Source organism: Zootoca vivipara, chromosome Z2, assembly GCF_965207765.1.
Source record: "Zootoca vivipara chromosome Z2, rZooViv2.hap1.1, whole genome shotgun sequence".
Lineage (NCBI taxonomy): Eukaryota > Metazoa > Chordata > Lepidosauria > Squamata > Lacertidae > Zootoca > Zootoca vivipara.
Window position 1 is genome coordinate 3,393,705 of NC_142585.1, and position 15,835 is coordinate 3,409,539.

Sequence of the window (15,835 nt, forward strand, 5' to 3'; positions counted from 1 at the left end):
TGAACAGACTTCCGGAACCAATTGTGTTCATAAACCGAGGTACCACTGTATAGAAGGCATCGTTGTTATTGTAGTGGCATTTTTAAAAAGCTAGATGCTCCTGGGTGCAATTGCAATTCTTTCCCTTTTTTTAAGTCCAATGGTTTTGCAAAGAGATAGTTCCAGCACCAATCCTTTCAAAACAAGGCTCACTGCTTGATCACTGGGAGCCACTCTTCAGCCTCCAAAGACTCTCTTATGCCTCGGCAAGCTAACAAGAGAGAGATGGAGCCCTAGCTGTTCCATATCCCTTTGCGACAACACATCGTCCACCTCCTCCTTGTGAACTCAGCATCTGAACTCCTTAGGGGAATCTGCACCTGTTGCCATGCAACACCTGTGCAGATCAGCAAATTGGAGGCTGTGCTGGTGCAATTGGGAGGCGGGGGGGGGGGGGCACAGGGCGTTGTGCCAGCACAGCTCATTATAGGCAAAGCAACCTGCTCGGCAAACAGCAAAAGCCACGTTTGCGAAGTTATACAGATCCATCCACGCTCCAAGAGCAAGGGCAGATCAGGGTGCAGGAATGGCGAGAGAAGGTGTCTCACAAGTGCCTCTAAATGTAGCATTTTCCCTCCCATGGAAGCAAGGGCAGGGTAGTGGGAGGTAAGAGACCCAGACAACTTACCTGTAGGGATAAATGTTGGCTGTTGCAATTGCATGTTTGCGAGGGCCTGTTGGTAATGGAAAACACTTGGGTTAAAGACTGTGGTGGCACCATTGTTTTTTTCAAGCGCTGGCCTCTTTGGTAAAGGTTGAAGAGCACCGGGTGGCAACGCCTGCAGAAGGAAATGGAGGGAACCAAATGTGGTGGGAAATTGGGGGAAGGGGGAAAAAAGAGAAGAGAAGAAATTTTAGACAAAGCAATGATCAAACAAGACATGCTGTGCACTCTGCAAATCACCTGCAACTGTGTTGGATCAAAAAGCTAAGGTGGGGGAATAAGTCAAGCAGACTCCAATGAGATAATCGTCATCTTCATCATCATCATCATCATCATCATCGTCACAACTTCACAGGCTATGCAGTTAGTGGGGAAAGTGAAATTGTGCCAATGAATTAAAAACAAAAACAAAACAGTGGGGGGAGTGAGTGCTTTGAAGGGCACATCTACACCTCAAACTTGAAGCAGGTTTCAGAGGAAGCTTTGCTGCTGCAGCTCAGGTAAAGAACCAACAAAAGAAATTATCGGCACCTCTCACTACCCCCAATAATTTGGCACTGGGTATGCCTGACAGCTAAGCAAGTTTGAAATTGGTTTATACTCAAAGTAGGACTGTGTGCAAAGGAAGAACATCATATATATATATATATATATATATATATATATATATATATATATATATATATAGGGACACAGGGAGCGGTGGTAAATCAGGAATAATTTTATCATGGTCAGAGGAAGACTCAGAAGGCAGTTGCAGGCAACAAGCATAGGGGGAAAACCCAAAACAAAATTAGCAACTAAGAAAGGAAGGGAGGGAGGAAGGCAAAACAGCTATTAAAAAAACACAGAGAAGATTAGCATAAGCATCATGTAAACTGAAATGCTAGCTGTGCTAGGGTTAGCTAAAGTTTACATGTATAAGCATCAGTCCTGTTCCCTATGCCTATTTTGGGTTCCTGACATGATGTGCTAACTGTGTGTGCATTTGGATACCCAACTCAAAAAGAATAGGGAAAACTGTGTTTCTGATCCTATCTGGCATGAATATAGGAAAATTATTTCCCACCCCTCAGATGACTTCACATCTGATAAAGCTCTGAAGTTACTCCACAACTGTTATTATACAAGGACTCAAATGTCCCCAACATGAGGATAAGAGGATAAAAAGAATTCTGGTTTGGATAAATTTTAGGGAGGAATTTGGGGAGGAGTTCCACTAAGCTGGAGTGTGTAGGGGGTTTAGCTGTTTTCATGATGTTAAGCAAATTTTGCAAATGCATAGTAGATCACTACCTTCCCCGAGCTCTTGAGAAATGTTAGGCTTGAATTTTTAGTAAGGAAACAAACAATACAGATTACGGTAAACTTTTATTTCAGCTGCCCGGGCTTCTGGCACTGCAGAGAAACTAGGAAATGTTTGCAAGGGCAAAGCAGCAAAACTGCTAGAATTGCCTACCACTTTTATTGGGCAGAATGAGGGATAGGCTGTTGGGGTGTGTCAGTTGTTGCACCAATGGGTGTGTACAAAACACCAGGCCTAACCAAACAGGGTTGCGAATTGAGGCTGCCAGACCCTATTGCTAACTGGATCCCTTAGTTTTCTGTTGCTGTCATGTGCGTTAGTGTGTGATTTCAGTGGACCATGAAATATGATTAATTTCACATAAAGGCAAATTGTTTTGTGTCCCCCCCCCCCGTTAACTGGCCACCTCTTTCTTACAAGCAAATTGTTTCTTTTAGACCTGCCACATCAAGGTGCTTCCAAGTCAGTCAAACCTGTTTCACCATCAGATTCAAAGGTTGCAGGGCAAAGCTTTCAAATTTTCGTGTGGTATATTGCCCTGCCTGTTGCTCATCCCCAAAGAACACGCCTCAACAATTGGGAGACATAGGGGAAAGGTTTAAGGAAGTGCCAGCTTTTCTTAACCATTAACTACTGTTGCACAGTTAACTCCTTACTCACCCAACCTCACTCAGGTAAAGGTAAAGGGACCCCTGACCATTAGGTCCAGTCGTGACCGACTCTGGGGTTGCGGCACTCATCTCGCTTTACTGGCCGAGGGAGCCAGCGTACAGCTTCCGGGTCATGTGGCCAGCATGACTAAGCCGCTTCTGGCGAACCAGAGCAGCACACGGAAACACCGTTTACTTTCCCGCCGGAGTGGTACCTATTTATCTACTTGCACTTTGACGTTCTTTCGAACTGCTAAGTTGGTAGGAGCTGGGACCGAGCAACGGGAGCTCACCCGTTGTGGGGATTCGAACCGCTGACTTAGGCTCAGTGGTTTAATCCACAGCACCACCCGCGTCCCTCACTCAAGATTTTCGATTAAATCCCCCTGCAGTCTTCTGGGCTTGTGGGAAAAATACTGAGCCAAGTTCTCATGGGGGGGGGCTCTCTTTCTAAGTAGGGTACATGGTTTCCAGAGATGGCATGAGAGTCATCAAGTGGCTTGACCCAGTGCACCTGAGCACCTGCAACCATGTACCCATTACTCTCTGAGTCGCCTGGTGATGTGTAACACATGACCCTCCAAATGTTAATTGACCATAAGCTCCCATGATGCCTTGACTATTGGATATGTTGGGTTGGGATTATGGGAGTTGGGGGTCCAATGCCATCCAAAGGACCACAGGCCCCACATCACTGCAACAGAACCACACTGTGCATTCCTGATTAGGAAAGGCTCAGCAAAAAACACTACAGTATGAGAACCTTTAGCATCAGGTACAGGTACCTAGAATTTCCTTTCCCTTGCTGGTCTGTCTGTATTTTACAGGCAAGCTATGAATGCCCTTTGGATGAAAAGGGTGAGCAAACACAGACATAAGTGAAGACTATAAGAAGGGCCTGCTGGATGAGGACAATGGCCCATCTAGTCCAGCATCCTGTTCTCACACTGGCCAACCAGATGCCTGTGGGAAATTCACCAGCAGGGTCTGAGCACAAGAACACTTTGCCCTCCAGTGGTTTCCAGCAACTGGCATTCAGATGCAGTACTGCCTCCGGCTCTGGAGGCAGATCATAGCTATTGTGGCTGGTAGCCATTGATAATGTATCCTCTGCAAATGTGCCTAATCCTCTTTTAAAGCCATCCAGGCTGGTGGCCATCACTGCCTCCTGTGGGAGCGAGTTCCACACTTTAACTATTCTCTGTGCAAAGAAGAACTTTATTTTATCTGTCCTGAATCTTCCATCATTTGGCTTCATTGGATGTCCACCAGTTCCAGTCTTATGAGAAAGAAAGACAAACTTTCTCCTTGCCACACATAATATTAATACCTTCTAGCATGCCACCTCTCACTTACCTTTTTATCTGAACTATAAAGTCCTGAACAATGCAAGCTTTCTTCGGGAGGGGGGGGAGGGTGTGTCACTCTATCCCTTTGGTCATTTTGCATGGCCATTCTCGAACTTTTTTCTATGCTACAATATCCTTTTCAGAATGAGGCAACTATGCAGAAAATTCCAAACAAGGACTCTCCCTCTCCCAGGGCAGCCCATCCGGTTTCGGGTCATTCCACCAGTGGTGGAAGTGGTGGGGCAAGTGGGACACCACCTCTTGCACTTCTGTGGCCTGAGGCATCCCCAAACTTCGGCCCTCCAGATGTTTTGTACTACAATTCCCATCATCCCTGACCACTGGTCCTCTTAGCTAGGGATCATGGGAGTTGTAGGCCAAAACATCTGGAGGGCCGCAGTTTGGGGATGCCTGTGCTACACCCTACCTCATTGGTGGGCTGGCTCTGCCCTTACCCCCTCTCCTCCTAACACTGGTACCTTTAAGTCTATGCACCAAGTGCAAAACAAAAGGGGGAAGAACAGTCTAGAAGATATCATGAATGGAAATGCAGGGGAGTGCAAATGGCAAACTTGACAGTTTCAGAAACAGGTTTCACTTCAGTTTTGAAAGACCATGGGAGACTACATATCAGAGGGACCATATGCTCTGCCCACAGCTCTCAGTACAGCACTTGCCCAGTTTGGGTTAGGCAAGCACGGGCTGGTTTATTGGGTTCTTAGATAACCATCCGACCCTGTGAAAAACCACAGCTTCATTCTCCAGGCCTCCACTGTCATAGCTAAGGTGCAGCATGGAGATAAGTGGAGGCCTGGAGAATGAATTTGGCCATGTGACTGGAGCACTTCTACATCAGGTTTTGCATGGCCTTGTGTATGTGCATCTGAAAACAGGACCTTCAGCAGTCAAGCTCCAAGCAGTACTTTAATTCTTGAACCACTAGTGCAATTCCTACTGCAAGACTGGCAGACAGAGCTCTGAGGCTTGAGGGCGTCACCTCGGCTGTGTTACCAGCCCTGGAGCAGTCCATCAGCTGACACAAAAGGATCAATCCCAGCCCCCCTATAAAGGCCAGCCTCAGAGCTTGCTCCTCAGTCCACACAAATATAATTGCTTGAATAGCTCAGTCGATTAAGAGCACAAGACTCTTAATCTCAGGGTTGGGGGTTTGAGTCCCATGGTGAGCGAAAAATTCCTGCACTACAGTTTTGGACTAGATGACCCTTCGTGGTCCCTTCCAGCTCCATGATTTTTTGAAATATTGTAAGAAACATAACCTTAGGTTCAGCTTTCCATCCAACAGTGGAAGAAAATCGGTGTGGGGGAAAAAACATCTTCTACGTTTGCCGGGTTTAAGCATATTTATATTAAAGGCAATTTTAACATCCACAAAACCCATGAATCAGGGCTGCCTTTTAAATCCATTAATCCACTTCTAAATACTTATATCTAGCAGGTTATCTAGTCAAAGACAGCAGCACATACTAAAGTCTCTAGCTGCCTTTGTTCTAAAAGAGGTCAGCAGACTTAACCAGGGAGCTGCCAGGCTAGACAAAGAACGAAATGTTCACTTTGACTCTGATTTTGCTCTGAATAGGTTTCCTGCAGCAGACTCTGGCAGCATGAAAAGAATGCAATAGCAGACGGGACCTGCTAGCCTGCTAGAAAGTACAGTCATCCCCCTGACTGGGTCCTGTGGTTCATAGCTGTGGAAAAAAGGAAAAATCAAAAGCTCAGCAGCAGGATGCACACTCCGCATGCAGAAGGCGACCCAGGGGAGGCTGGGATGAGCTTTTGAATGATTAGACGTTCAGCCCAAGTTCAGAGCGGAATTTAGGAGAGAAACTGCCTCCCCTGTTTGCATTTGCATTTTCAGAGAGGTAACTTTCCCAAGCTTGTTACTCTGAGTGGCTGGCAGCTGGCCTCTCCCCACCCAAACCAAATGAATCATTCTGGTGGTAGCACCAGTCAACAGGAGCAAGGGAACTTCGACAAGTTCCCACCCCCCATGGAAGTTGCACCACCAGTTTTGCAACCTGGCAGTGAGACTGTGAAACTGGGTGGAAGTGGGGCAGCCCTAGACCCAAGTTCAGTCCTGGGTAAACCCGTCCACCCCCATGAATGGTGTTTGGTACCATCTTGGAAAGGGCTTCTTCTGAAATTCCAAAGCGCCTACTGTAGATAAGAGCTGATAATACAAAACTGATTGGCCTGAATCAGATTCAAAAGCCAGGAACCAGACCTGTCTCTGCTGTCTGAATTGTGTCTTTTGTCAACTGCAAGGCTAGGTTTGGACACAAACAATTCCTAATGAAGGTTTGCTGCTCAAAGCCCACCACCAAATCATGCCAAACAAGCCAGAGCACTCCCAAGCATTCCGAGTTGTGTCTGTGCATTGGCATGTGAGCAGCAATTAGGGTGGCAATGTGCCCACTAAAGTGTGGGCCTTGGCTGGGCCCTCGGCTCCCTGCCACTGAAATTCCTTGAAGGCTTCCCAAGACATTTCAGACCAAAGGTGTGAAATGGATCCTTCTGTGTTCCATGCTATAAAAATGTGGCAGCTGTCGCTGTTTGAAAACAGACTGATTGAAAAACACTGTAATAATTGCATTGCTCCATAACCACATCTGGACTTTTTGGAGGAGGAGGGTAGTGAAAGGTACCTGCATAGTTTCCTTTGGTGGGACAGTGGAGTGAATGGGACATTATTTCCTATCTGATGGGCACTCTCCTTAGGTAACACACAATATACAACAAATATGAGAAAGACAGAGACAGACAGAGGGGGGGGGAGAGAGAGATGTATTCCATGCAGTCTAAAGATGGTGACATGCAAAGCGAGAAGGTGAGAGGTCCAAGTACCAGGTCAAAGGTTGCCTCGAGGGGTCGCTTCAGTGATCGGACAGCTGGCTGAGTCTTAATTAGCAGGCAGCGAGCGCATGATGGTAATGAGCCAAGGAAGGGGATGGGGGTTCAAGCACAACAACAGAAAAAACAGCAAGCAGAAATGCATCAAAAAGAGAGCGGACATTGTGGAGCAGGTGAAGAGAACAAAACAAAACAAAACAAAATGAGTGCATTATACAATATATTAAAAAACAGATGACACATGCACAGTGGAGGGCCCTGTGGCAACTGAAGTAACACAGCAAGGTTTGCCTTGAGATGCAGAAACACCTGGAACCTGAGAAAACTTTATGGGGGTCCCATTTTCCAGCAAGCATTCAGAATTGGTTACAAATTCCCAAATAATTCAGATAATTACTATATAATTCAGACTATTATTATTATTATTATTATTATTATTATTATACATTGTTAAATTGTTTGCATTTTGGGTGCTGAAAAGCTTGCTGCAAAAGTTGTGGTTGTTTTTTTTTTTAAAAAAAACCTAGTTCTAATGGGAAAAGTTGTATTTTTTCATGCTTTCCTCATGCCCTCCCCTTTTTCCATTTTGCCTGTCAATGTGCCACAGATGACAACTTCTTGGGACTTGTTTTGGGGTATTTCTTTGGTAGCCTAGCAACTTCTGTTCTCTGACTGGCAAGGCTGCCCCCAAACTCAAGAGGTACAAGGCAAACACGGAGCCTTGAAAGGAAGGCAATGAATAATGCAAAGCTATTTGGGTGGCAAGACCCTGGCGACTTCAGTTCTCACACCTCCCTTTGCCTCTCTACCCCTTCGTAAATGTGCCATTTTCTGACAGGATTTATTTGTCTTATTCGACTTCACTCAGTGTGTGGGTGTTGTTTTCGAATCACGATGCTGCCACCAAATAAATGTGAGGGATTCCCCGTTTCCCACCCCTCACTGCTTTAACAACAGAGGTTCTCCCTGTGCTTCTATACAAACGGGAGTAAACCTCCAGTGTCCAAATTGGACTTGTCTCCAGGGTACCTCAGGGCTCTGCGTTCGAAACCTATTGCCACCAGGGGGGGTCTCCCTCCCATGGATCCTTACTGCTACAATTTGCCTCTCCCTTAAGCAACTATGTGGCTCTTTTGGCTTCACTAACCAGCCCTTTGTATGACAGGAGAAAAAGCAAACAGTTTCCTCTTCCACAGGAAAGCTTTGTTCTTGCCTCTTAGTCACACCTCTGAAGGTACTGAGACACTGCCCGAGTCCACGAACGTTTAGGCACATTTAACTTTATTATTTAACTTGAAAACATGGATTTCTCTGGTTCTTAAAAGTGCATATCTTCTTTTCATATAATACAGACTTGTTAATACATCTCCTGCATCTTGATAATAACCGTTATATCCTTTCTTCTTCCCATCCAACCAAACCTAACCCCCTGCTCCCTCTCTAACCCTCCACTCCCCACTGCCAACCCCCAACTGCCTTTCAAGGGTTGTTCCCCCTCCATTTAGAATGCCTTCTAGCTCCGCCTCCCAGGGAACACCTGCCTATCATGGGAGTGATGAACCGGAATCATCATCAGGCACTATTCCGCCACAAAGGCCTTTGCCATGGCTTGTCCAAAGGAACTGGTCATTTGGATGTGGCAGATCCATGCTATTCTCATGAGTAACAACCACCAAGCGAACTCTCCTGATTGTCATGGATTTGTCAAATCATCTTTCAAGGCTACAGAAACCAGTGGTTGCCACCACACTCCATGGCAGTAAATGCCATGGCTTAACAACATGCTGGGTGTGAAGAAGCTCTTCCTTTTATCTGCTCTAGCTCCTCTGCCAGTCTGTTTCACAGGGAGACCCCAAATTGTACCACAGCTATTTCCCATGCTAAGCTGTGGATGCCCTTCCCACAGAGCTGCACCTGGCACCATTACTGCAGATGTCGCTGGGTGCTGAAGACACTCCTCTTTAACCCCTGACTCTTTGACTCTTGAGGTACATATTTTTAGGATCCAGCTTATTCATGTGATTTTAATGTGTGTTAAACTGTTTTTAATGGGCATAGATAAATAACAACAATAAATTATTCAGCCTTCCCCTGAACTCAAACACCGACACACCATTTTTAAAAGCCTTTTTTTTGCCTCTCCTTACCACAGAGGATGAGAACCTGTGTTGGATTCCAGCTCCCACCAGCCCTAACAAGCACGGCCAAAGGGATGGATGATGGGAGCCTCAGTCCCACAACTGACTGGCAAGATGGCTCACGATGGACAGCTCAGTCAGTAGAGCATGAGATTCTTAATCTCGGGGTTGTGGGTTCAAGCCCCACATTGGGCAAAAGATTCCTGCATTGCTGGGGTTGGACTAGAAGACCCTTGTGATCCCTTCAACTCCACAATTCTATGAACATGTTGAGTGTGGCAGGTTTTCCTGGATCATTCCAGGCAAACTGGATTCTGTTCAGCGGGATGCCTGTTTTATTTACTTTTCAGCTCTGCAGTGCTGGAGGGCAGGATGAGAGGAGTACCCTACCAGGAAAGACTGTGCTCGTGCACCCATGATGTAGATTCTATAAAACACATTGTGCTGCACTGTGGGAAGTTTGAGCAAGCTAGGGCTGAAGTGATTTCACCCCTGCTAGCCTTGCTCCCAGGAAAATCACAGGATTTCTATATCAGGTTCCTATTGGAAGACCGGTCAAATGCCAGAACACTAGCAGTGGCAAAGTTTTTATCGGTGGTCACAAGAACTAATGTTTCCTATTCCGAATTTGAGTAAGATGTCTGAGTGGTTTGAGGGCGGGGTGTCCCAGCTGTGTATCGCTTGGTAACGAATTGATGGGTCTATGGACCGTAATAAAGATTGTTGTTGTTGTTACTTTTCAGCTACAATATCTAATAAGCATTGTGCTTTGCATGCAAAATATAGCTACAGTCATACCTCGGTTCAAGTACGCTTCGGTTTGAGTACTTTCCTTTTAAGTACTCTGCGAACCCGTCTGGAACAGCTTAATCCACTTTCCATTACTTTCAATGGGAAAGTTCGCTTCAGGTTAAGTATGCTTCAAGTTAAGTACAGACTTCCGGAACCAATTGTGTACTTAAACTGAGGTACCACTGTATTTAGGGTTTACTGTAAGGTTTCCTTGCTGGGCACATAAGCATGTTTGCCCACCCCATGCACCTTTGGAAGCACAAACTTATGCAAGGAGTTCCACAGGCTTGGGCCCACTACCATGAATGTGAAGCTGCTAGCAGTTATGAGCTGTGCAGCTGAGCCACCGCTGGGGGTGGGGGGCGAAGCAGGGAGACAGGATAATGCCATGTGCAAGCTCTTGGGTTCTTCACAACTCTTTTTTTAGGCTGAATGTGAAGCAAAGGAATAAAATGGGGACATTTTCTACATTGGCAGGGGGTAGTGGATTTTGTGACATTTGAAGCCCTTTCCAACTCAGTGATTCTAGGGGAGGAAAGGGCTGGTGCGTCATTTTAAAAGCCCCAGGATATATGGGACCCCCATGCATAGGGAATGTGCAGGGTGGGGTTGACACAAACAGGACTGGACTGTGTATGGTGAGATGTGATGGGACAACTCTGGTGCTATTACAAATGGTGGGAGAGGCTCCCCTTGCCCCTCCTTCTCTCCTTGTGGGCCAAACACACCACATTTTGCAAAGGCAAAGGCCTTGTTGGGCGACGGCCCCCTTACCATTCCGGCTGCAGCGGTTTGATTCACCTGATGTTGAGCTGCCTTGATTTTGGCTTGCAGGTGTGCAGGGGGATGAAAGTACTTGCATTTCTCCCGGGAGCACCGCCCTTTGATGTAATCCATGCACACCGTCACGGTGTTCTCGTTTGTGTCTACCATGGCAATATCAATCGGGTGAGCGTAACGGCAGTCATTCTCGCCGCGTGTGCAGTTGCCACGTTGAAACTCCCGGCAAACCTTAAAAGAAAGCCACATTATTTGAACCAGGAAAAATTCATGAAAACACCCAGGAAAAACCACTTTCCCATTTCTCTCCCAATGTGAACATAAAGGGCTAAGAAAAGCACAGGGCGGAGACAAATCTCAGCTGCCCCTCAACTAAGTGTCATGTTTCGTCTCATTGCACCTCCATCCCATTTATTTAAAGCAGGGCTGCGGAAGCTTTTTGGCTATACAGGGCAGATCCTTATCAGGGTTGGCCTCACAGGCCGAATCTGACAGGTGGGCAGTGCCACCCACCTGGCAATCGGTGTGATGTCAAGTGCAAGGTGCTCTGAAGTTCTGAAGTTGGGACATCAAAGCACCTTGCAAGGCACTGCAAAAAGCAATGCACTGAGGAAGAGGTTTGCGGCGCAATCCCTAGCTGATAAGCAGGGGTTAGGTCCTGCTCTGCTTGGCTGTGAGACCCTATTCTCTGCTGGTACCTTCTGCATGCTTTACAGATTCTCTGCTACTGAGTGACAGCTCTTCCCAGCCAACAGAAGCAAGATCACACCTATATTACTGAAAAAGTGCAGCCACTATATTAGTAGGGACTCCTGGTTCACCTCCATTTCCTACTGGACTGTTAGCTACTGAAACAGTAGGGCAGTCATTTCCTAGGGGACAGAAGGTTGCATCAATTTTAGTATTCTGTGCCAGCCTGTAGAGACCTGAGATGGTGAGCAAGGAGGGCTGGAAGAAATAAAACCAGCTGGTATCTCCCACCCATGTAAACAAGGTTTGCTGATCCAAGATGACAGCACTGAATAATCAACCTCTTACTCCAGGATTTCCTTGGTTTTGTAAACAAGTCCTGGTGATTTGGGTCAGGTAGAGGCAGTTCCACTTTATTAGCAACACTCCTGAAGGCTGAGCCCCAGTGACCCTTGACTCCGTTCTTCACAATAAAACTCTCAAACCCAGAAAAGATGACAGAAGCTGAGAAGCAATTTTAAGCAAACAGTGATCTTCAACTTATGAAAAAGGGATAAAGCGTACTCCAGTGCCAATTAAGAAAAAGGCTTTAAGAGCTTCCTTGTCTTTGGATTAAGAGGTCAAACAATATACATGTTACACTGTTGTCAAGGAACTGGTATAGCTGAGACTTCAAAAAAATGGGGAATTAGTTCCGAGCCATAACGAAGAAAGGGTTTCAGAATCCGTACCCCTCTCCTCTCTTAAGCAGAACTTCCATAGTGCAAGTACATTTGGGCAAAAGGTGCCCAATCAAATTTTGTTAAGAACTGTCTTCCTCATCTAAGCAAAGCAACCATCACCATTTGGTACAGGGTGCAAGATACCTCCAGTTTGTCTGTCCTCATCATTTTCTGCCCAGTGGAGCTCCCTGCCACAGAAACAGCTGGGTTCCCAGACACCAGGACAGGCGTATTTGGTAACAGCTCTGCAGGAACCAAGCCCATTCCAGGAGAGACGTGACTTAGGTAGGGGCTGAATGCCATGGTGGGGCTAGTTGCAAGCGAAGGAGTCACAGGAAAAGTTGTCTGTCAGGAAAGAGGAGAAAGCAATGGTCATGGAGTTAGCAGGGCCTTAGAATGCATTGGTCCTGTGTCCAACCTCCTGTACCCCCTGCTCTGGAAATGTTTGATTCAGTTGCACTGGCTAAGAGGAGGACTCTTGTTCTCAGTCTATTAATCCTCTCGGTTTGCTTCTGATCTTCTCCTCCCGCTTTCATTGATTCGAACGTGTCTAGAGCATTTCAAGCACAAGAAGCATCTTCATCAGTATGGACAAGGAACAGCCACGATCGTTAAGAGCTTAATGGCACAATTAAGGAGGCACCTTGGGCAATTAACACAGCCCCCCTACCCTGCACCTCCCAATTAAGCATTCACCAGTGGGAGTTAAGGGATCAAGCCAATTCTGGACATGAGACACATGGCGGATAAGCTGGCAAGGAGCTCCCCTGGCATAGACAAAAGGGCTGGTACCTTTTGGGTTTCTTAAAGCAACACATGTCAAGAATCAACCCGTAACTTCAGTTTTACATTACACTTTTGGCTGCCCGCTATTAGCCTTGCTTCCAGCCAGGCTAAGAAAAGCAGAACGTGAGCACAGGGGCACTATCCCCTCCTGCAATTTCTAGCAATTAGGATTCAGAAATGTACTGCCTTTGACAGTGGAGGCAGAGCATAGCATAGCCATCCTGGCTATTAGCCACTGCTAGGCTCTTCTTCCTCCTCCATGAATTTGTCTAATCCTCTTTTAAAGGGAGGAGTTGGAGGCCATCACTGTCTCCTGGGGGAGAGAATTCCATAGTTTAACTAGGCAGTGTAAGAAGAGACACTTTTTTTTCTCTGTCCTGAATCTTCCAACATTCACCTTTCATTGGATGGCTATGTAGTCTAGTGTTACAAGAAAAATAATTATTTCTCTATCCACTTTCTCAATGCCATGCATAATTTTGTACACTTCCTTCATGTTATCTCTTATTCAAAATTCCTCTAAACCAGAGGTTTTCAACCTTTTTGAGTCCACGGCTCCCTTGACCGACTACCTTCTTTCTGCAGCACCTAGGGTTGCCAGACTCAATAGTGGGCAGGCCTTCTGTGCCTTTAATTGCCCTGCTCTCTTTTGAGTCTGGAAACCTTAAAGAGAAACCAGCAGACCCTTTACTTGGAAATTAAACAAAGGGTCTGCTGGTTTCTCTTTTAGGTTTCCAGACTCAAAAGAGAGAAGGGCAATTAAAGGCACAAAAGGCCTGCCCACTATTGAGTCTGGCAACCCTAGCAGCACCCTGTGGGGCTCAGGAGCCCAGTTACGTCCCTCACCCCTTTTTGAGCACCCTCCCTTGTGGAGTGTTCCCTGAGCCTCCTCTCCACTCCCCTTGGGAGTCCTCTGGGAAGCAGCCCCTGGTCTCTGAGCTGCACCTCCCAGAGACACCAGTCACCTAGCCAGGGCTGCTGCACCTGTGCAAACCTTTCAGAGGCAGAGATGTGAGATGGCATCAGAGGAGGGAGGGAGGGAAGGAAAGATAGGACAGGGTTGTCCTGACTCCTGACCAGCATTCAAGGCATACCAGGGTGCCACACCACACTGCTTGAAAACCACTGCTCTAAACTAACATCCTTCCCCATTCTATAATCTTTCCTGATAGGGCAGTTGCCCCATACCCTTTTCCTCTCTACAATATCAGCATACAGCATACTTAATGTGTTCCGAACGCACATTTGTAAGTCGAAAAAATTGTAAGTTGGATCCCATAGGAATGCATTGGGAGAAAGCAACCTGTGAGGGAGAGCAGCTACAGGCAGCCTCCTCCCCTCTTAAGCTCAAGCTCATCTCCCAGCGCCAGTGGGAGCGGGGAGGGGGGTGTCTCCAGCGGGGAATCAGGAAGTAGAGGACATGGCTCAGGTAGGGTATCAGAGCCATTGCTCCGCTCAGGAGAGGAAATGGGAAGCAGGGAAAGCGCAACCAGAAGACCGCTCCCGCCAACGCCGGAATTGCGCAAGAAGCGGCGGGGGCGGAGATTCAATGTTCCCAGGCTACTTTGCTGGAGGAAAACGCGGGAACCCCCATTCGGAGGTTCTGACCCACACTGACAACATGTACAACATAGTACTGACTCTGCACTGTAAATAGCTTTCACCAAATAAAAGCATGAAAAGGCAACGTCGTGAGGAGTCGTTACTCTAGAGTAGCCGCTACCGCGCCTGTGACACAACCCTATCTAAAAATTTGTAAGTCGAAAAAATCCTATCTAAACTGCATCCAAGATGGCGGACAGAGCTCCGATCGTAAGTAGAAACATTCGTAAGTAGAGTTATTCATAAGTCGAGGTACCACTGTACACCCCATCACCTGTCCCTGAGGTGATGCAGCCCCTGCCTCCCAGAAAGAGTCACCCTCTTCCTGAGTCACCCCTGTTTTAGATGTGTATTATTATTATTATTATTATTATTATTATTATTATTATTATTATTATTATTATTCTGCCCTTCATCCATGGATCTCACAACATAAAAATACAATTTAAAAAATACACAATAAAATAAGAACAAAAACAAACCAATAATTCCTTGTAGCAGATCCCACCGCTAGCTAGCCACCAATAAAGTAGTGGATCCAGCCCGCTAACTGCCCCCACCTCATGGTACACCAATTAAATGAATGTCTACAATTTACCACAGGTTATCTTGTGGGGGTCCTGCGTGAGGGAAAACTTGCATGATTTGGAGCCTTAGGCAGAAGCTGAACAAACAATAAAAGTTTTACTCATAGAAATAAGAAGTTTGTGAAACAAGTTGGGTCAGGAGATGCATTCTTTCAGGTAGAAGTTAACTTATCACTTAAACTAAATACAAGGATGTCACAGGCTTAAACACAGCAGTATAGGCACAGCCTTTCTTAAACTTGTTACTTAGAAATCAGTTGTTACACTTCAGTTTCTGTTACTTCTCTCTGGGTCCTTTTGCTTAGTCACGGCAGGTTAATACTTTTAACATGGCACAGCTTCCCTCACCATTTATTCATTTTTTTCATGAGCGAGGGGCGCTTTTTGCCAGTTCCCCTCTGTCTTAGAAACTCCCCTCCTGAGGTATTCCAGTTAGTGTAACACACTGGGGTGGGGGGGGGGAATCCCCTCACCCAGGGCTGGATTTAGGTTTGATGTGGCCCTAAGCTACTGGAGATAATGGGGCCCGTTATATGTCCAGCTGTCCTTTGTCAACAACTAATTGTCACTGTTTTTTGTGTTGAATATATGCTATACGGTAATCTGGCACAGCAAACTATGGCAAGTTCTTAAAGAAATGGGAGTGCCTGATCACCTCATCTGTCTCCTGAGAAATCTCTATGTGGGACAAGAAGCTACAGTTAGAACTGATATGGAATAACCGATTGATTCAAAATTGAGAAAGGAGTACGACAAGGTTGTATATTGTCTCCCTGCTTATTTAACTTATATGCAGAATTCATCATGCGAAAGGCTGGACTAGATGAATCCCAAACCGGAATCAAGATTGCCGGAAGAAATA

General features: G+C 46.2%; 1 protein-coding gene across 9 annotated transcripts in view; it reads right to left on the reverse strand.

Moving 5' to 3' along the window:
- Nucleotides 1-15,835, reverse strand: part of MBNL3 (muscleblind like splicing regulator 3) — a 135,712-nt gene that overhangs the window by 21,170 nt on the left and 98,707 nt on the right. For 7 of the 9 annotated variants that reach the window (XR_009557026.2, XM_035102023.3, XM_060270469.2 and 4 more), the window contains 3 exons: nucleotides 12,143-12,343; nucleotides 10,581-10,817; nucleotides 668-818 (listed from right to left, as the gene is read on the reverse strand). Coding sequence is in view for 8 of the 9 variants with exons in the window: in XM_035102023.3 (XP_034957914.1) it covers nucleotides 668-818; nucleotides 10,581-10,817; nucleotides 12,143-12,343 (589 nt within the window). In the remaining variant the exon portion in view is untranslated. The remainder of the gene's footprint in view (nucleotides 1-667; nucleotides 819-10,580; nucleotides 10,818-12,142; nucleotides 12,344-15,835) is intronic. The other 2 variants (XM_088665201.1, XM_060270474.2) reach the window with 1 other exon arrangement.